General features: G+C 36.0%; 1 protein-coding gene across 2 annotated transcripts in view; it reads left to right on the top strand.

Moving 5' to 3' along the window:
- The window catches only part of ST8SIA4 (ST8 alpha-N-acetyl-neuraminide alpha-2,8-sialyltransferase 4), a 99,082-nt gene extending 76,800 nt beyond the window's left edge, over positions 1-22,282 (top strand). For both annotated transcript variants that reach the window (XM_061188021.1, XM_061188020.1), the window contains exon 5: positions 21,400-22,282. In XM_061188021.1, coding sequence (XP_061044004.1) covers positions 21,400-21,682 — 283 coding nt within the window. In that variant the 3' untranslated portion in view covers positions 21,683-22,282. The remainder of the gene's footprint in view (positions 1-21,399) is intronic.
- The last annotated feature ends 247 nt before the right edge of the window (positions 22,283-22,529 follow it).

Raw genomic sequence — 22,529 nt, 5'->3', positions numbered from 1 at the left:
GAAATGTTAATAGAAAAGGAAATGAATTATTCTTCTGGCAAGGATTTGTCTATTCTGCCAAATTATATTTTAAGTAAACTATACAAATTAAAATTATATTTTTGACCTTCATACAGTCAACTTAAATTGAGCCTTACTGGCAATTCAGTTTCAGGGAAAGCTATCTACAGGCTATAAATTAGTTAAATACACTTTTGTTTTAAAAAATGATTTGAAAAATCTACCTAAGACAGATAGCTCTTAATTCGATAGCTCTAAAATGCACATTTATCTATACATTGATAATCTACTTGCAAACAATATAATAATCAGTGGCCAGGCCTAAAAAGCCCTTTTAATGTCTAGAATTCAGTCATTGACTTGTACTTCCGGATCCTGTCTCTGACCTGATAGCTCTTTCCAAAAGAACAATCATAATGAGTATTTTTAGCTTTCTTTAAAGTCTGTGAGACTAAATTAATTAGAAATTGGTCTAGATTAGAGAATTGAAAATATTTAAACACTTAAGAATTTGGGAGCTTTACATGCTACAGACAGAATTTAATAACCAAAATGTGAACTATTAAAGACAGTCATCAATGCACTTTTTGTGTCTGTGCTTATTACTACATTTCAACATGACTGACTTAGAAAGCTTAATGTTAATATTATAAAATATTTTAGGTAGAATTTACAGACCATCCTCAAAGCATTTTTAAACTTTGTCACCTTTGAAAACCACAAACTTTCATGCCCTTTAATTATATTTGCAATTTCAAAATAAATTAAATATTATGACTTAAACCCAATCAAAAAAACTATAGTATTTATTAATCTTCTTCTATTTCCACTTCACTCCAGAAATCTACCTGTTTCCCCTTCTTCAGTGAATAATCACTGGTTCTAATAAGCTGGGTAAAGATCTTATTTACCTAGTGTCTCATGTAGGCAGCCATTTTAAAGAACTCATTAGGTATGTTTTCTTACTTAATTGGGGAACTCTCCAGAATGGCCTACATTGGCTCCTTTTTTTCACTTAGAGTCTATAATTTAATGTTCCTCAGATATATCGCTCTGTCCCTGAGTTCCTGAGTTTGCTTTCATACACAATTGTTAGACCAAAGATGAAAAAGCTTGTTTTTATGCCTGTACAAAATGAAGGACCCTCTGGACAGCTCTTACAGAGTGCCCACGAATTTTAATGATTTGCAGCCTTTTTGGTATTTCATTTCATTTATCCTCTGTATTTGAAAGGTTGAATAGTAAGATAGCAACTGAGATATTTCAGAGATGTTTTATTTGTTAAGCAAGACCATTAGAGATGCAGTGTGAGATTTCTCAATATTTTAAGCCTGATCACTCTTATTCCAAAATTTAAATGTAATTTATTCTCAAGTAGTGCATACTCCTTTTCCAAACCTGTATATTCCCCAGATTCATCTCTTGCTTTCTGCACTCTATGTGTGTTTCATGCATTATAGAAGTTTATAAATGAAATTCAAGTCAGCACACAAAACAATATTACGTGAATGTTCTAACACAAAGAAAAGCAGATGGTCAAGAATACTGTACACATGCTTTGTAAGCCAACTCCCACAGATTGCTTATCTTCAGATTTTTTTTCCCAAGTAGAATCAATCATCAGACAAGTGATTTAAGATGCTTTATTATGGAAATATTCCTCTTGAACAACAACAACAACAAAAAGCCATTTCAATTACATTTTCATTTTAAAGAGAGTTATGTTTCACCCTCTTGATAAGTTTATTGTTATGAAGTCTGAGCTAATTATCTCCATCAACTTATATTCTTCTTCAAAGAGTCTGGAAAGAAAGTTTTGTGACTCTCATTCCTGAATTTCTATTATATCAGTATGGCTAAAAGAAAACAAATCGTATGAAATAAATGATTGTCTTAGGCAGTGCCTCTAAATTTATGTGAATTTCATGATTGCTATATTCAGTCGAATTGTATAGTTCATATTCTAGATGGAAACGTAATGCTCATTGCTTCCTGCCTCTTAAAATTTATCAGGTTTAAAAGAAGTAACTATTGGGTTTTTTGTTTGTGTGTTCGTTTGTTTTATTTTGTTTTGCTAGATGATTTTTAAGCCCTAGTTGCATAACACAGGCAATAATTCAACAAGTTCTTTAAACAAAGAAAGAACTAAACTAAACTGAACTCAGATTCACTAGTTGAGTGTGACATAGGTGTGTGCATAGGTAATGTGACTGATCTTACCTAATGAAATTGCACCAACATAATATATTAAGATTTATTTGTATGTAACTTAATAGTTCACAGTGAACTCTTATTTGTATCATATTCAATTCCTCCAGTATTCCCAGAAGATAAGATGTTTTAGCCCAAATTTAGAATAGGAAACAGAAACAGAAATGACAAGGAGCAGCCAAGTCTCACAAAGGAAATTCTAATTTGAGGAGAGCTCACTCTGATAGCTGACTCCATTCTGAGTCCTAGAATTTTCCATTGTACCAAAGCTGCTCAGTTGTACAACATAATAAGGCCAGTTTCATACCTGCTTCTGCATTTTTTTTCCATTTCTTGTTTTGATAAATGCTATAATATTGAAGAAATGGTTCATACAACTGATGTATATAATAGATGACATAGATAGATAGATAAATAGATGATAGATAGCCTAATTTTAAATTACTTGTTGTTTAGGTCCTGTAGGGTTATAATTCTCTATTCTTTAATTTTTGAGAGTTGTGAATAATTTATAACATTAAAGGAAAATAACATGTTTGACTTAGGAGTTTATTTCCTTACCAATGTGAGGTATAAATGTTTGGTATTACATTTTCTTTAATATAACAGCTTTACTGCTATGTAATTCACATACCATATAATGCACTCTCTAAAGTATACAATTAAATCAGTACGGTGACAGAGCTGGGCAACTATTATCACAATCAACATTGGGACATTTTCTTCACCCGAAAAGAAACCCCAGCATTAGCAGTCAATCCTTATTCCCCCCCAAACCTTCAACTCCAATTCTTGGCAACCACTCATCTACTTCCTGTCCCTATGGATTAGTCTGTTCCAGATATTTCCTATAAATGGAATCATGTAATATTTGCTCTTATGTAACTGGCTCCTTTCACTTACCATAATGTATTCAAGTTCATCCTTGTAGCATGTATTAGTGTTTTATTTTAATTATCATGTAATATTCCATTGTATAGATATATCCACATTTTACTTATCCATTAATCAGTTGATGAAAATGTGGGTTGTTTTCACTTTTTGTCTATAATGAATAATGCTGCTATAAATATCTGTGTACAAGTTTTTGTATGATTGTATGTTTTCAGTTCTCTTGATAATTATGAAAGAGAAACAGAGCCAGGCACTGGCCAAAAGTGGTAATGACAGATTTTAATCAGAAACTATTGCAGCAAGGGAAAAGAGACTTCAGTGTAGAACTGAGTTCAATTCTGAATACAGCAAAAAACAAGTAGAGATCTACAGCCAACGAGCAGAGTAAGGGATGGAAAATTCTAAGAGAAGACATGGGGGTGGGGGAGGTGATTCTTACTGAACAGGCTTAACGAGATTCTGCTAAAGATAGGCCAAGAACTTGGACATCAAAGTTGGGGTATGAGAAATTTGATCAGATATCAATGGTGGTCAAATATGAAGGGTAGAGGGATTCTCATTAAACTAACTTGGCAGGATTTTTGCTAAAACTGGACTCAGAAAGGATGGACACAGAAGGCCAAAAAGTAGAGGCCTAGTTGAGAGAAGGGCTCTGAGGAATCTAACTAAAGTTTGGTTGAGGAGAGAATCATTTACCTAGGAGTGAAGTTGCTGGGTCATAGGATAACTCTATGTTTAACCTTTTGAGGAACTTGCAGACTGTTTTCCAAAGGGGCTACCCCATTTTACTCTCAGACACAGGCACCAACAATGTATGAGGGTTCCAGTTGTTCACATCTTCACCAACAATTATCATCATTTGTCTTTTTTATTATAACCATTCTAGTTGCTGCAAAAATTATCTCACATTTCCATAATGGATAGTGATGCTTACTGTCTTTTCAGGTGCACGTTGGCCATTTGTTTGTCTTCTTTGGAAAAATGTCTATCCCTTTGCCCATTTTTTACATTGAGTTTTTTGTCTTTTTATGATTGAGTTGTAGAAGTTATTTATGTATTTTAGATGCAAGTCTCTCATCAGATATATGACTTGCAAATATTTTCTCCCATTCTGTGGGGTTTTTTTTTTAACTTTCATGGCTTCATTTGAAGCACAAAAATTTTTAATTTTGATTAAAAATTAAATTTTGAAGTCCAACTTATTTTTTCTTTTGTCGCTTGAGCTTTGCTTGAGCTTTTTGTATCATACCTAACAAGGCCTTGCCTAAGGTCATGGCATTTTACTCCTGTATTTCTTCTAAGAGTTTTAGAGATTTAGGTCTATGATCCATTTTGAGTTGTTTTTTTCTGTTTTTGTATGTGGTATGATGGAGGGGTCCAACTTTACTTTTTCAACATTGCATTTTAGCTGAATATTATGACAAACATCATAATAGGGGCAAGTCTTAGGCAAAATACAATTTTGTTACACAATAGCCTGATTTTGTAGTCCTATTTTCACTTCGATACTTTTCCATTGCAAAAAATAGTATTTACATAATGTAATTGTCTTTACAGCTGGGTTTCTGATTGTTTTATTTCCTCAGAAGAACATTATTTTTTTAAATATCTACTAATGGTCTTCCATTCAGCAACTATTTAATAATTGTGATTTATAAATTGATTCTGGCTACAAATATGTTGAAGGGATCAGCATTAAGTGAGACTGAAAAAAAGAAAAGGGAGGAAAATTAGCATTGATTCCATTAGATTGGATTTTCATCAACTGCACATTGATGACTGGAGGGAAAAAAAGCCCAAATATTTATTAATATTTGACATAATGAAAAATATTATTTACCACCCATTGGCCTTCAAAGTTTTAAAGATAAAAATTTTAAATTATCCCCTAATTAACCTTGTGGAACAGAATTACAGCAATAATATTTCTAGTGACAGGTAGCTTTAATATATGATACAGATCCCAATGCCTGCATCCATGGCCTTGTCTCGGCAATATTCCTTAATGGGGCTTTTCTCTCAGCTGGAAGCCCCTTTCTCGACTTATATGCTCATAGAAAGCCCTTTACTGAGTGATAAATTCATGACAAGGACAAGACAGTTTTCTAAATGGGCAGTCTCTTCAGCATCACACACTTTATGACAAGAATAAAAAAAGAGAATAATCTATATTTGACTAACCTCCCCAAATGTTATTGTTTTGATAAGTGCTGAGAAAGCTTAAAATAACTACTTTGAACTTGTTTATGATTGTCTTGATTCTGTTTCTTCACTGGGCTTTGAGGAGAACTCTGATCTTTGGCTGATGTTTAGTTTGTACACTTTGCTAGCAAGCATTTTTCATTATTGAGTGGATTATAGATCACATTATTAGTGAATGGATTATAGATCGCGTTTGCTGGTCCTTGCTCCTCTTGAAATAGATTTTAGCACAACTATCTGGAAGGTTAATGTAACCTGACTTATTGATGTAAACTGGGCATATCCATTTGTAAATAGTCCAGATGAAGCTAAAATAAGATCATCAGGCCATTAGAAGGGTCGTTTACATTTTGTTATTATAGTAAAATTGACTTCTATTGAGAAACTGCCCTTATGTTGGCTGGGGAGTGTGGAAGTATAATCTCTAAGTGCCTCCTTAGAATAAATGTTTATGTAAAGGGAAAAATTACATAGATAAAATACTGCTAATATTTTCATCTGCCAATATCTAAGCCATTCCTGATAAGCATTAGGATTACCTACTCTACTTGCTCTTAATTCCTCTTTCTTTTCTTGTAAGACTCCATGTCTTATGATAAATGATTTCACTGCTTCCTTTTAATTTTAATAGGAAAAATGTAAGGTTTCCATAATTTTTTATTTTCAAAAAGTAACCCAATCTCATGAAAAGGATCGTTCACAAAGCTCTTTAGCATTAACCTCATTTAATTCCTTCATCATGCTTCAAAAGACCCATCCCCCTTCTATGTTGCCAATATTTAGACATCACCAGTTCCTCATTCTGGCAGTTTAGATTATACATTTCAGTTGTCTTTCAGAATTCAATTGGGTTAAAAGAGAAACTCATTAAAGCCTGTGGCATTATGTCTACTTTATTTTTTTGCCATAGCCTTCATGTGCCAGTTCAAGTTTTTAAGCATTATCTTCAAGAAGTCCCCAAAGATATTTTATTAAATCCAGGTAGACAACATCTATATAATTATTTTATTAATTCTCTTTCACCAGAATCTAACCAGCATATGATATAGTTTCGGAGTGATCTATTTAAATTCCATTCAATTTTCTGACATGGTAGGTAAAGTCAAGAGGATTCCCTCTGTTTATTTCTGTTTAATTGTTCTCACAAGCAAGATTTCATTTTTCCTATTATATCATTATAATATTATATATTCTTTTCCATTAGCTTTGCCTTTGAAATTGTGGTGGATAATTTTATAATTTTTAGATAATCAAATATCAGTTTACTATGATTTTGAAAGTAAATAAAATCTTACCATCTCTAGTTACAACTATTACAGGAAACTAGGCATGATGTTAAGTTTTTCAGCAGGGATGAGTTTTATCAAACAGCTCTATAACGTTGTTGAAGGGAAAGGCTGCATGTTTTGTCAGATGACACATTATAAAAGTTAGGAATAGTTAATAGCTACAAGCAAAACATAAAGATTGGACTGCTGCTACAATTGGATAAACACTCATGTTCCTCAATCAGAATTCAGGTTATCTGTGACCTTTTATAAATGAGAGTAGTAGAAACCATATTTAGAATCTCATTTTTTTGGTGAGTAAACTGAGGCCGAATAAGTTTAAATGGTTTGCCCAAAATCACATAGTTCGCTAAAGGTAAAGCAAAGCCCCAAGACTCCAGTTTTTCCAGTGCTTTCCCACTGTTGACTACTGTCACTAAGAGATGGCCAAGCCATGAGTATGCTCCACCTTATTAACACTGAAAATCTCTAAGATGCCAGCAAGAATAAATTAAGTAAGCACTTATTAAGTACTTACTGTGTCTCCAGCACTGAGTCAAATATTATGAAATAAAAATAGAAAGAGAATACTCTTCTCTTTCTATTTTCATTCTATAATAATGTTAAACTTCTCTCTTAATGCAGTGAAGTTACGTTTACAAAGATGCAAGTTATACCCCATCTTCTCTCTTTGCAAATAGGGTATAAATAAACAACTACCTGGGAATCTTTCTAAGGCAAGGTCTTTAGTGTTGAATTTTATTGTGCAAACTGATTGCAACTATGGGTCAAGAGGAATATTTTCTGTCTCTTTTCTACAGCCAGTAGTGTACTGAAGCTGGCTTGTGTTGGCTTGCAAGAGCTGATTTTGCTATCCCTCCCCAGCTCAGTGCTCACTGATGTCAGGTTAGTCGCTTGAAATCAGCCCTGATGGGAATATTTACACCACAGAAATTGGCAAATGCTACAAAAATACTGTCTCTCCCCGAACCAGCGTCTGCTTTAAAACATTTACCAACATGCCAGTGTACAACACCAGCACTGGCTGAGCAAAATTGGACAAGTTATTTTACTTCTTGAGCTATTAACTGCACCTTCTGTGAAGTGGGGATGGTAATATATACTAGAGCATATATCACAGGATTTTATGAGGATCATGTGACAGTACTTTGAAACTGTATGAAGTGGAATTACTAATATCACAACAATGAGAGTTATATGTTCACTAATAAAATATGAGACTTGGCAAAACCAATATAATGTAAGTAGATCTAGAGTTTCTTAACACTAAATCTACACTCAACCTGACCATGTACCTGGTCAGATAAAAAGAAGGGTGAATTCAGAGTTAAGGTCAAAGCCTCATTCCTATAGTAGACATCAAGTAACATAAATAGGTACCAAATAGAATGTAGAGATTTTTAGGCCTAAAGTAGTATCTCTATTCCTTTTCCCATGCCGTGAGTCCTCTATGCCTCTGATAAATTAGGCTTATGAAGGTGGATAAAACATTTTCTGTATGTAGACTACGAAGGGCTTCAGCAGAAAGAATTTTCTGTCTTCTTTTTGTCACCTACTTCATACAGAGCTCTGCATATAAAGGACACACAGAAAAAAATATTGATAGATTTGACCTTTTGAGGTTACAAATTCCTGCTTTCATTTTAATGACACTTCAAAATACTTTAAGAAGCCTTATTCAAATCTGCATGGAAATCCCTACCCTTTGATTCAGTGTCACTGCCTTTGGCATTTGCAATGTGGTTAAGTAAGTTACATGTTGAAACTACAAAATCATCTTCTGACTTGAAACACTTTTGAGAGTGTTCATGCGAAAAGTGGGTCCAGTATAAACTGGTCAGCTCTTATTTACCTTTGAAAAAAACAAAGAAAACTGAGAAAGCTCTGTGCATAAAACACATCATTATTGACACTAGACTGTTAGTCACCAAACACCATACAGATGTTTATTTTTCCCCATGTGAACTCTGTGTTGCAAATAGTCCTGAGGACTTGCTCTTCCAAGCTGAATGCTCTGTAGAAGCTAAGGAATCCAATTCTTTTTTAGTTAAAACTGAAATCATCATAGCCAGATATATGTGGGCTTAAATCTTGGTCGCGTCATCTACAAATTCCATGACCTTAATCTGTTTATTTAACCTCCCCAGGCCTTGGTGTCCTCATCTTTGAAATAACATCTATTCAGAGGTTTGTGGTGAGGATTAAATGGAAAAAACTACATACGTAGAGTTCTTAATACTACCATTTAATAAATTGCTTATGTTTTTACTCCTGGGTTTACTCCTAGCTTACCAAATCACATTAAATATGCTACTCTGTCCTTTTGTTTCCTCACACAAGAATTGGATGTAAAATCTATCACTTTTTGCTTCTCTGGAATAACAGAAGAATAACTCATGGTGGACTGAATTATTCTCAGTGAATACAGTGCTGGAAGTTCTTTTTTTTTTTTTTTTTAAAGAAATTATCACCAACCCTAGTTTTGTGACAAGATAAGCCATCTCATAATCTTAAAAGGTATCATGAATGTTACCACAACAGTTTTTTTTAAAAAGTAAGTTTTATGCACTTTTAAAAATGAATTCATGTTATGTAGTATACCGCAGACTGGGAATACAATGAAAGGACGATTTGAACAGTTGAAAATAAAACAGCAGAGATATTCCATTTCAATATGCCAGGGATGATTGCTTTTAAGTTTTACATTTTATAACCTGTACACACATCCTCTTCCTAACAGTGAACCAACATATTGACCAATGTGGAAGACAGAATCCCAGAATATAATACTCATATATAATATTCAGATATTATAAAAGAATTAGTTTTGGGGGGTGGAGTGTAGAATTGGGAAGATGCAAACATCTTCTGCAAAGATGTATTATAGAAAGCTAATTCTTTTATAATATCTCAAATTTCTGTAGCTATTTTACAAACAGAAGCCATGTTATTTACGTTTAACAGACTCTTCCTCTGGAGCCAAGCACAAAGCTCGGTTGTGGGAAGATAAATATGGGAGGAGAAATAGAGAAGACTCCTTCGGAAGTAAGAATGCACAGGCACAATATGCTGTGTGCTCCATCTCCCATCCCAGAGAAAAGAATTTCTGGGCTCATGAATGGAACCTTTGCATATAGTATAAATACTAAATTAAAACTCTTGGCACAGTGGGATTTCATACTCTGTATTCAAATTCTTCTAGACATTTTCATGGTTGATTTTAAGAAGAAGAATAATGTTTTAAGAGGAAAAAATATTATATTACTTCTAAACGTTTTGGCTTCTCTGTTTCAACATAAATACAAATTAATATTCCTTGTTTGCCAATGTGTTGAGTGTGAGCTGTCATCAGTGTATTAATTACTACTTTTGAATATAACACTTTTTGCTTTTATTTCTAAAACATGGGTTTCTTGAAATAATCATTTATTTTGGCTCATAAGGTGATTATGTAATTTATTATGAGATAAAATTGAACATATTGCAGGCTTTAAAATTAAAAAGCATCTATTAAGTATGTTTAGCAAAATTTTAGAAATGGAGACCTGTTTGAAATAAAAAGGTGTTTATTTGGGGTTTGTTAGGATTGTGGCCCAGGAGACATATATTCAAGAAGCACTTGAACTGTGTTCCACAGGACTATACAATAGGGGAGGCTTATAAAGGCAAAACACGCAAGGTTGCAGTTAGTTACATGAGTTGTTTATCAGTAATTATAATTGGAGCTGGGAAGAAATAAGGGTGTTTGTTAAGTAAAGAGATTGGTTAGAATCCAAAATGGTTGCATAGTTACAGGGAGAGACCTTGAGACCGTAAGGCTGCAGCTGGCAGGTGTTGTTCTGAATACGGCTGGTGGTGTGCTTGGGCCTGGTACAGTTCAAAGACAGTTCAGGTTTTCAGTGGTGCAGAGATGTGTCTGAGACCAGATCCTCAATGGCCTCCTAACTCCATTTTGTATGCCTGCCTGTGATTACCCATTAAAATATCAATTTGTCACCAAGTACCTTTGCTTTGCAGTATATTAAAAACTAAAAGAAGGTAAAGGGAACAGAATGGGGAGGAGGAAACAGAGCAGTAGCAAGAGAGTTTCACACAGCTTCAGGGAGCGTGCAGTTTCGTGGAGAGAAGATTTGAAACAGCAATAGAATCTTATAGATGGAGGAAGCCCCAAAGCCATACAGTCAGATGGTTCTGTTTCTCACCAAAGGAAGCAGACCACTGAGGTGAAATGACATGACCACAATTGTCCAACCAATATGTAGTTATAGACGGTGCCAGGAGAAAAGTAGGATGTGTGAGTGGGATTGAAGAATGGGTTGTGTGGGGTATGTTGAAGTTCAACTACTGTTACTATGTGTCAAGCTTTATGCTATGTTCTTACATACTTACAATCTCTTTTACTTTATCATAACAATCTTGTATGTTAAATATTATTAACCAAGTTCCAAGGAAGTGAAGTAGTTTTCCCAATGACTCATGAGCATTATATTACAGATTCACACCCACATCTTGTGACCATCTATATGGCCTTCTATAGCTCACCAATTTGGTGAGTAAAGGCATTCCAAGTTGAGTTTGTTTGAAATAAGAAATGGGACTGATATGCTGGAGGAAGAGTAGATAAGACGCCTTGTTGGGAAGCAGTGAGACAGACCTAGGGAGAGTATTGCATCTATAAAAAGTTAGAAGTGTTCAAAAACTTATATAGCAAATCCAGGGTGAGTTTGCTTCATACAACAAGACAGACTATTAGAGTATTAAAGCAGAAAGGAAGGGAGGGAGAGAGGGAATTAATAATAACTGAAGTAAAACTGAGCCTAGCTGATGGAAAATATTCTATGTATGTCTATGAATGATTGTAATATATATTAAGATCCAAAACAGCTAGGAAAACAAAAGGATGCAGCACATTGTGGCAGTAATTATCTCTATGGGGTTGCATTTTAGGTAATAGTTTTCTTCCTCATTCATTTCCTTTTGCTTCAAATCTTCTACAGGGAGCCTGCATGGATTTTATAATTTTAAAACATTGATTTCTATAAAAAGAAATACATACAATGGAAACTATATTATTTGCTAAATTGAAAACATTGCTAAATTTTAAATTGTAACAGATATGAACTTGAAATAAAAATTAGAACAGCTTGTACTGAATTAGAGTATGAATAGTTCATTATTTTATCAATGCATTGTTTTCCATCTTTTTTTCCTAATTAGGGTTAAAAATTTAATAGTCTATTTTTGATGAACTCTTCACAAGAAATTTATAGTATTTAAATGTCAGCTTGTATATAAGTGGACACTCTCAGATACTTTAAAATTGTACTGTGTTCCTAGGGAAATACTGTATCTTGATAGTTTAGGTTGCCCTAAACAATTTCAAGCATGACATTAAAGTTATATAAGCACATAGTAAAGTCTTACTGATGGCATTTGGATTAGCTCCTTATGGGTTTTTTTTGGTTTTGTTTTGGATTTTTTTTGGTTTTTTTTTAACATCTTTATTGGAGTATAATTGCTTTACAGTGGTGTGTTAGTTTCTGCTTTATAACAAAGTGAATCAGTTATACATATACATATGTTCCCATATGTCTTCCCTCTTGCATCTCCCTCCCTCACACCCTCCCTATCACACCCCTCTAGGTGGTAACAAAGCACCCAGCTGATCTCCCTGTGCTATGCGGCTGCTCCCCACTAGCTATCTATTTTACGTTTGGTAGTGTATATATGTCCATGCCACTCTCTCACTTTGTCACAGCTTACCCTTCCCCCTCCCCATATCCTCAAGTCCATTCTCTAGTAGGTCTGTGTCTTTATTCCCGTCTTACCCCTAGATTCTTCATGAACTTTTTCTTTTTTCTTAGATTCCATATATATGTGTTAGCATACGGTATTTGTTTTTCTCTTTCTGACTTACTTCACTCTGTATGACAGACTCTAGGTCAATCCACCTCACTACAAATAACTCAATTTCGTTTCTTTTTATGGCTGAGTAATATTCCATTGTAAATATGTGCCACATCTTCTTTATCCATTCACCTGTCGATGGACACTTAGGTTGCTTCCATGTCCTGGCTATTGTAAATACAGCTGCAATGAACATTTTGGTACATGACTCTTTTTGAATTATGGTTTTCTCAGGGTATATGCCCAGTAGTGGGATGGCTGGGTCGTATGGTAGTTCTATTTTCAGTTTTTTAAGGAACCTCCATACTGTTCTCCATAGTGGCTATATCAATTTACATTCCCACCAACAGTGCAAGAGAGTTCCCTTTTCTCCACACCCTCTCCAGCATTTGTTGTTTGTAGATTTTTGGATGATGGCCATTCTGACCGGTATGAGATGATATCTCATTGTAGTTTTGATTTGCATTTCTCCAGTGATTAATGATGTTCAGCATCCTTTCATGTGTTTGTTGGCAATCTGTATATCTTCTTTGGAGAAATGTCTATTTAGGTCTTCTGCCCATTTTTGGATTGGGTTGTTTGTTTTTTTGATATCGAGCTGCATGAGCTGCTTGTAAATCTTGGAGATTAATCCTTTGTCAGTTGCTTCATTTGCAAAGATTCTCTCCCATTCTGAGGGTTGTCTTTTCGTATTGTTTATGGTTTCCTTTGCTGTGCAAAAGCTTTTAAGTTTCATTAGGTCCCATTTGTTTATTTTTGGTTTTATTTCCATTGCTCTAGGAGGTGGGTCAAAAAGGATCTTGCTGTGATTTATGTCATAGAGTGTTCTGCCTATGTTTTCCTCTAAGAGTTTGATAGTGTCTGGCCTTACATTTAGGTCTTTAATCCATTTTGAGTTTATTTTTGTGTATGGTGTTAGGGAGTGTTCTAATTTCATACTTTTACATGCACCTGTCCAGTTTTCCCAGCACCACTTATTGAAGAGGCTGTCTTTTCTCCACTGTATATTCTTGCTTCCTTTATCAAAGATAAGGTGACCATATGTGTGTGGGTTTATCTCTGGGCTTTCTATCCTGTTCCATTGATCTATATTTCTGATTTTGTGCCAGTACCATACTGTCGTGATTACTGTAGCTTTGTAGTATAGTCTGAGGTCTGGGAGCCTGATTCCTCCAGCTCCATTTTTCGTTCTCAAGATTGCTTTGGCTGTTCGGGGTCTTTTGTGTTTCCATACAAATTGTGAAATTTTTTGTTCTAGTTCTGTGAAAAATGCCAGTGGTAGTTTGATAGGGATTGCATTGAATCTGTAGATTGCTTTGGGTAGTAGAGTCATTTTCACAATGTTGATTCTTCCAATCCAACAATATGGTATATCTCTCCATCTATTTGTATCATCTTTAATTTCTTTCACCAGTGTCTTATAATTTTCTGCATACAGGTCTTTTGTCTCCTTAGGTAGGTTTATTCCTAGATATTTTATTCTTTTCGTTGCAATGGTAAATGGGAGTGTTTTCTTAATTTCACTTTCAGATTTTTCATCATTAGTGTATAGGAATGCTAGAGATTTCTGTGCATTAATTTTGTATCCTGCTACTTTACCAAATTCATTGATTAGCTCTAGTAGTTTTCTGGTAGCATCTTTAGGATTCTCTATGTATAGTATCATGTCATCTTCAAACAGTGACAGCTTTACTTCTTCTTTTCCAATTTGAATTCCTTTTATTTCTTTTTATTCTCTGATTACTGTGGCTAAAACTTCCAAAACTATGTTGAATAATAGTGGTGAGAGTGGGCAACCTTGTCTTGTTCCTGATCTTAGTGGAAATGGTTTCAGTTTTTCACCATTGAAGACGATGTTGGCTGTGGGTTTGTCATATATGGCCTTTATTATGTTGAGGAAAGTTCCCTCTATGCCTACTTTCTGGAGGGTTTTTATCATAAATGGGTGTTGAATTTTGTCAAAAGCTTTTCTGCATCTATTGAGATGATCATATGGTTTTTCTCCTTCAATTTGTTAATATGGTGTATCACATTGATTGATTTGCGTATATTGAAGAATCCTTGCATTCCTGGGATAAACCCCACTTGATCATGGTGTATGATCCTTTTAATATGTTGTTGGATTCTGTTTGCTAGTATTTTGTTGAAGATTTTTGCATCTGTGTTCATCAGCGATATTGGCCTGTAGTTTTCTTTCTTTGTGACATCTTTGTCTGGTTTTGGTATCAGGGTGATCATGGCCTCGTAGAATGAGTTTGGCAGTGTTCCTCCCTCTGCTATATTTTGGAAGAGTTTGAGAATGATAGTTGTTAGCTCTTCTCTAAATGTTTGATAGAATTCGCCTGTGAATCCATCTGGTCCTGGGCTTTTGTTTGTTGGAAGATTTTTAATCGCAGTTTCAATTTCAGTGCTTGTGATTGGATTGCTCATATTTTCTATTTCTTCCTGGTTCAGTCTCGGAAGGTTGTGCATGTCTAAGAATTTGTCCATTTCTTCCAGGTTGTCCATTTTATTGGCATAGAGTTGCCTGTAGTAATCTCTCATGATCCTTTGTATTTCTGCAGTGTCACTTGTTACTTCTCCTTTTTCATTTCTAATTCTACTGATTTGAGTCTTCTCCCTTTTTTTCTTTATGAGTCTGGCTAATGGTTTATCAATTTTGTTTATCTTCTCAAAGAACCAGCTTTTACTTTTATTGATCTTTGCTATCGTTCCCTTCATTTCTTTTTCATTTATTTCTGATCTGATCTTTATGATTTCTTTCCTTCTGCTAACTTTGGGGTTTTTTGTTCTTCTTTCTCTAATTGCTTTAGGTATAAGGTTAGGTTGTTGATTTGAGATGTTTCTTGTTTCTTAAGGTAGGATTGTATTGCTATAAACTTCCCTCTTAGAACTGCTTTTGCTGCATCCCAAAGGTTTTGGGTCGTCATGTTTTCATTGTCATTTGTTTCTAGGTATTTTTTGATTTCCTCTTTGATTTCTTTAGTGATCTCTTGGTTATTAAGTAGTGTATTGTTTAGCCTCCATGTGTTTGTATTTTTTACAGATTTTTTCCTGTAATGGATATCTAGTCTCATAGCGTTGTGTTCAGAAAAGATACTTGATATGATTTCAATTTTCTTAAATTTACCAAGGCTTGATTTGTGACCCAAGATATGATCTATCCTGGAGAATGTTCCATGAGCACTTGAGAAGAATGTGTATTCTGTTGTTTTTGGATGGAATGTCCTATAAATATCAATTAAGTCCATCTTGTCTCATATATCATTTAAAGCTTGTGTTTCCTTATTTATTTTCATTTTGGATGATCTGTCCATTGATGAAAGTGGGGTGTTAAAGTCCCCTACTATGATTGTGTTACTGTCGATTTCCCCTTTTATGGCTGTTAGTATTTGCCTTATGTATTGAGGTGCTCCTATATTGGGTGCATAAATATTTACAACTGTTATATCTTCTTCTTGGATTGATCCCTTGATCATTATGTACTGTCCTTCTTTTCTCTTGTAATCGTCTTTATTTTAAAGTCTATTTTGTCTGATACGAGAATTGCTACTCCAGCTTTCTTTTGATTTCCATTTGCATGGAATATCTTTTTCCATCCCCTCACTTTCAGTCTGTATGTGTCCCTAGGTCTGAAGTGGGTCTCTTGTAGACAGCATATATACGGGTCTTGTTTTTGTATCCATTCGGCCAGTCTGTGTCTTTTGGTGGGAGCATTTAATCCATTTACATTTAAGGTAATTATCGATATGTATGTTCCTATTCCCATTTTCTTAATTGTTTTGGGTTTGTTATTGTAGTTTTTTTCCTTCTCTTGTGTTTCCTGCCTAGAGAAGTTCCTTTAGCATTTGTTGTAAAGCTGGTTTGGTGGTGCTGAATTTTCTTAGCTTTTGCTTGTCTGTAAAGGTTTTAATTTCTCCATCAAATCTGAATGAGATCCTTGCTGGGTAGAGTAATCTTTGTTGTAGGTTTTTCTCCTTGATCACTTTAAGTATATCCTGCCACTCCCTTCTGGCTTGCAGAGTTTCTGCTGAAAGATCAGCTGTTAACCTTATGGGGATTCCCTTGTGTGTTACTTGTTGTTTTTCCCTTGCTGCTTTTAGTATTTTTTCTTTGCATTTAATTTTTGATAGTTTGATTAGTATGTGTCTTGGCGTGTTTCTCCTTGGATTTATCCTGTATGGGACTCTCTGTGCTTCCAGGACTTGATTAACTATTTCCTTTCCCATATTAGGGAAGTTTTCAACTATAATCTCTTCAAATATTTTCTCAGTCCCTTTCTTTTTCTCTTCTTCTTCTGGGACCCCTATAATTCGAATGTTGGTGCGTTTAATATTGTCCCAGTGGTCTCTGAGACTGTCCTCAATTCTTTTCATTCTTTTTTCTTTATTCTGCTCCGCAGTGATTATTTCCACTATTTTATCTTCCAGGTCACTTATCCGTTCTTCTGCCTCAGTTATTCTGCTATTGATTCCTTCCAGAGAATTTTAAATTTCATTTATTGTGTTGTTCATCACTGTTTGTTTGCTCTTTAGTTCTTCTAGGTCTTGTTAAAGGTTTCTTGTATTTTCTCTATTCTATTTCCAAGATTTTGGATCATCTTTACTATAATTATTTTGAATTCTTTTTCAGGTAGACTGCCTATTTCCTGTTCATTTGTTAGGTCTGGTGGGGTTTTGCCTTGCTCCTTCCTCTGCTGTGTGTTTTTCTGTCTTCTCATTTTGCTTAACTTACTGTGTTTGGGGTCTCCTTTTCGCAGGCTGCAGATTTGTAGTTCCCATTGTTTTTGGTGTCTGTCCCCTGTGGGTAAGGTTGGTTCAGTGGGTTGTGTAGGCTTCCTGGTGGAGGGGACTAGTGCCTGTGTTCTGGTGGATGAGGCTGGATCTTGTCTTTCTGGTGGGCAGGTCCACGGCTGGTGGTGTGTTTTGGGGTGTCTGTGGCCTTATTATGATTTTAGGCAGCCTCTGTGCTAATGGATGGGGTTGTGTTCCTGTCTTGCTAGTTGTTTGGCATAGGGTGTCCAGCACTGTAGCTTGCTGGTCGTTGAGTGAAGCTGGGTCTTGGCCTTGAGATGGAGAGCTCTGGGAGATTTTCACCATTTGATATTACATGGAGCTGGGAGGTCTCTTGTGGACCAGTGTCCTGAACTTAGCTCTCCCACCTCAGAGGCACAGCCCTGATGCCTGGCTGGAGCACCAAGAGCCTTTCATCCACACGGCTCAGATTAAAAGGGAGAAAAAACACAAAGAAAGAAAGAAAGAAGATAAAATAAAATAAAGTAAAATAAAATAAAATAGTCATTAAAATAAAAAATAATTATTAAGAAAAAATTTTTTAAAGTTAACAAAAAAATGGAAAGACAGAACCCTAGGACAAATGGTAAAAGTAAAGGTATAAAGACAAAATCACACACAGAAGCATACACATACTCACAAAAAGAGAAAAAGGGGAAAATATATATATATCTTTGCTCCCAAAGTCCACCTCCTCAATTTGCGATGATTCGTTGTCTATTCAGGTGTTCCACAGATGCAGGTACGTCAAGTTGTTTGTGGAGCTTTAATCCGCTGCTTCTGAGGCTGCTGGGAGAAATTTCCCTTTCTCTTCTTTGTTCGCACAGCTCCCGGGGTTCAGCTTTGGATTTGGGCCCGCCTCTGTGTGTAGGTTGCCTGAGGGCGTCTGTTCTTCGCTCAGACAGGACAGGGTTAAAGCAGCAGCTAATTCGGGGGCTCTGGCTCACTCAGGCTGGGGGGAGGGAGGGCTACGGATGCGGGGCGAGCCTGCGGCGGCAGAGGCCGGCATGACGTTGCACCAGCCTGAGGCGCGCCGTGCGTTTTCCCGGGGAAGTTGTCCCTGGATCACGGGACCCTAGCAGTGGCGGGCTGCACAGGCTCCCGGGAGGGGCGGTGTGGATAGTGACCTGTGCTCGCACACAGGCTTCTTGATGGCGGCAGCAGCAGCCTTAGCGTCTCATGCCCGTCTCTGGGGTCCGCGCTGATCGCCGCGGCTCGCGCCCGTCTCTGGAGCTCCTTTAAGCGGCGCTCTTAATCCCCTCTCCTCATGCACCAGGAAACAAAGAGGCAAGAAAAAGTCTCTTGCCTCTTCGGCAATTCCAGACTTTTTCCCGGACTCCCTCCCGGCTAGCTGTGGCGCACTAGCCCCCTTCAGGCTGTGTTCACGCCGCCAACCCCAGTCCTCTCCCTGCGATCCGACCGAAGCCCGAGCCTCAGCTCCCAGTCCCCGCCCGCCCTGGCGGGGGAGCAGACAAGCCTCTCGGGCTGGTGAGTGCTGCTCAGCACCGATCCTCTGTGCGGGAATCTCTCCGCTTTGCCCTCCGCACCCCTGTGGCTGCGCTCTCCTCCGTGGCTCCGAAGCTTCCCCCCTCCGCCACCCGCAGTCTCCGCCTGTGAAGGGGCTTCCTAGTGTGTGGAAACCTTTCCTCCTTCACAGCTTCCTCCCACTGGTGCAGGTTCCGTCCCTATTCTTTTGTCTCTGTTATTTCTTTTTTCTTTTGCCCTACCCAGGTACGTGGGGAGTTTCTTGCCTTTTGGGAAGTCTGAGGCCTTCTGCCAGCGTTCAGTAGGTGTTGTGTAGGAGTTGCTCCACATGTAGATGTATTTCTGATGTATTTGTGGAGAGGAAGGTGATCTCCACGTCTTACTCTTCCACCATCTTGAAGCTCCTCTCTCCCTATGTTTTTTTAATTTCACAGAATGTTACTACTTATGACGGTAGATCTTGACCTGCTTTAAAGTTTTATTTCAATTTATCTGTTAAATATTGATGCCATTTATTAAGGCCTATTTTCCTCTGGTTTCTTTTTAGAAATCAATAAGAGCCATTTATTTTGCATTGTTTCTCCAGAAACATCCTGACAAATGGGTAGTTTATTTTTCTTTGAAATTTTTCAAACTGTTATAAGCCAAACATCACAAAGCTTATTTATAATGTGATCTTGTAATTACATGTAATGTGACCTTGGAGTACCATACAAATGATATAGCATTACGTTATATTCTCCTAGCTATTTTTTCCCCACTTTAGAAATAAGATAATTCAGCATGACCTTCATACTACCAAACTATTTCCAATAATTGACATTCCCTGATGGAAATAATCATTTTTTTTGACTGAGTATGAATTTGCTTCACTCACTTTAAAAGTATATAAATAAATGCACTTTTTAAAACTAACCAACTGCCTCAGCTGACATTTGTAACCACACACAAATCATGCTCACAAAACTTTCCTATAATAACCATTTCATGTTAAGAACACCTGCTTTCTCAGAGCTGAGAGAGCTTCAGCCTGTATCAAAGTTTCTTCAAAGCCTTCAGACTGTGGTTTTACTATTCTCCTTGCATGAAATCTATGTCTGTGATTTCTTCAAGATGTTAACAATATACGTGCTATGGCTTTTGCTCATACCTTTGGGTTATGAGAAAATTCTTAGATGTTCTTCTCTAACAATTCCTTATGAATCCTCCTTACTGAGAATACGCTTTCTCAAAACACTTGTGATAACAAAAGGCTCATAATGCATTTCACATTGCTCACAACATTTAGCACATGGCCTTCACCCAACAAGAAAAATTAAAAATGTGAAAGGTCAAACCTGGTTCAAAGGAAGGGTGAAAAAGAAGGGGAAAAAAACAGAGATAATAATGGTTAAGTATATTTTCCCTTTTTTGGATGTTTGTAGTGAGGTTTGAATATTTCTTTAACCAATATTTCTTTAACCAAATGAAATAAAACAAAATTTGGGTTTTTTCGTATTCAGTAGTCTACATGTATTTGATCCAGCCTGGAAAGCTTCATAAATTATTTTTTTTAAAGAAAAAGAAAATAATATTATGTAAAATCTGAGGCAAGTATTTAAGCACGGCAACGACCAGAATTGGACAATCTTCCCCTCATATTTGGATGACCAGGTATATATTTCCCTGAATAGGAGATAATAAAAACAAAAATAAAAAACCCAAACAATTTATTAACTTTATTTATAACTGTACAACTTTGAATGTCAGAGAAAATCCACGTTCTTCCTTAACTTTTAGCTGATTCCACATAAGATAATGAATGTGCCAAGAAGTATTGGCCACCTCCTTCCCTGCCAGAGGTAATGATTAACTTATGAGTGTGCATGTTTTTCAGGTGAAGAAAGTTTGGCAACAGTGGTGGATCAAACATTTTGGAGTATTTTATTGACTTTTTTAATGAATAGTATAAAATACTTATCAGCATTGAAATATGTTTGCCTATCTAACAAAATTTTAAATGGCATAAGTGGTGAACTATTTACAAATATTTGTTATTTGTGTTATGTTGTTCTGCGGGTTGAGGCAATATTCTTCATTAGCTTTAGTAAAATGTGACTTAGAAATTGGAGTTGAATAAGTCAGTTAGTATAATACAGGCAAAGCATTTATTTGTTTGGATTTTTAATTGAAATATTAAAGATTTTGAAAACCTATAGGCATAGTTTCAAATTCTCTTTTTCTAGGAAAATTACTTAATCACTGCCCAATTACTGTGCCTTTTGCAGTCATATTTAACCCTTTCTGAGAAGATTCTACTCTGTAGGTTATATAAATGTTTTGTTCTAGTTCTTTTTGAATACAAGATTCCACAGTAATATTTACCCACATTCCGCGTCCCTTGGCTATTCATATGACTGCAAAATAAGCAAGAAAATAAAGGATAAGAAAGATAAAATAAATGCATTCAACTTTCTAAATTCTTAAGAAATATATTATTTCTTCAGCAATCTTTTGAATGTCATTCATACAGTTACTTTTCAAATTTCATTTACTTTAATTATACATAGTGTACTTGCTATAGGGTATGTTGAACGTTTCTCTAAATTCTTCTCTTGTGTGTATGTTTTTTTCCCCAGTTACTGGCTGACAAACAAAGTTCCCATCAAAAGACCCAGCACAGGTCTGCTCATGTATACCCTAGCCACAAGATTCTGTGATGAAATTCACCTGTATGGATTCTGGCCATTCCCTAAGGATTTGAATGGAAAAGCTGTCAAATATCATTACTATGATGACTTAAAATACAGGTACTTTTCCAATGCAAGCCCTCATAGAATGCCATTAGAATTCAAAACATTAAATGTGCTACATAATAGAGGCGCTCTGAAACTGACAACAGGAAAGTGCATAAAGCAATAAAGCACATCTGAAACATACAAAGAGACTGAATATGCACTTCTTTTCTGAAGATGCTTCCTAAGATTTGAAAACAGGATCCAAAACAAGGCTGGGTTTCAGCATCCACCACTTATCTGAAAGGTGATAAAGGACGTTCATGAGAAATGCACTACCAACTGATGAAATACCTGCAAAGTGCTCTGAAAATTAAGTATTTTGACTTCAAGGGTCCTAGTAAGTGCCACTTCCACTAAGAACACAGTTTGAATGTATAATCAGTAGTGTTTACAAGATCCAACAATGCACTCGTCATTAGTTAATGAATCAAAAATGTTCATCACTGTTGGGCTGCCACTGCAACGCCAAGCACATGAGAAGAGGAACCCAGGAACACAACTCAGCCCTTGGGGAAACTGAACCGCCCTGTCAGCAGAAATCAAGATGGAAACAGTTTGAGCAGTGAAATCCATAAGATTAAACAACTCAAGTAAATGCCTTCAGTCAGGATTCTGAGTCTGATCATGAACTTTATGTTTTTGTTTCTGTTCTTGTTTGCCTTCTGGAATCTCTTTTGGTTTGGGTATTGGGGCGCTTCGAAAATCCTTCTGAGATAAAAATGAATGAGATAAATAACCTTCAAGTGATCATTTTTAAAGTTCTTATATTTTTAAAGGGTTATCACACAATGACTTTGTAAAAAAAGTTTTATTTTGCACAACTCTAAACCTCCAGATTTTTTCCCAACGGTGTAGAAGGTACCAGATAAACTGTATCACTCAGTAATTTTGAGCCATTCTAAAGGAAAGATAAACTCTGTCATTTGAGATGGTAAAATTACCAGGAAAAAAATGTTCTTTTGGTACCAAAG

The sequence above is a fragment of the Eubalaena glacialis genome, chromosome 4 (assembly GCF_028564815.1).
Source record: "Eubalaena glacialis isolate mEubGla1 chromosome 4, mEubGla1.1.hap2.+ XY, whole genome shotgun sequence".
Taxonomy (NCBI): domain Eukaryota; kingdom Metazoa; phylum Chordata; class Mammalia; order Artiodactyla; family Balaenidae; genus Eubalaena; species Eubalaena glacialis.
This window is presented reverse-complemented; position numbering and strand designations above follow the sequence as displayed.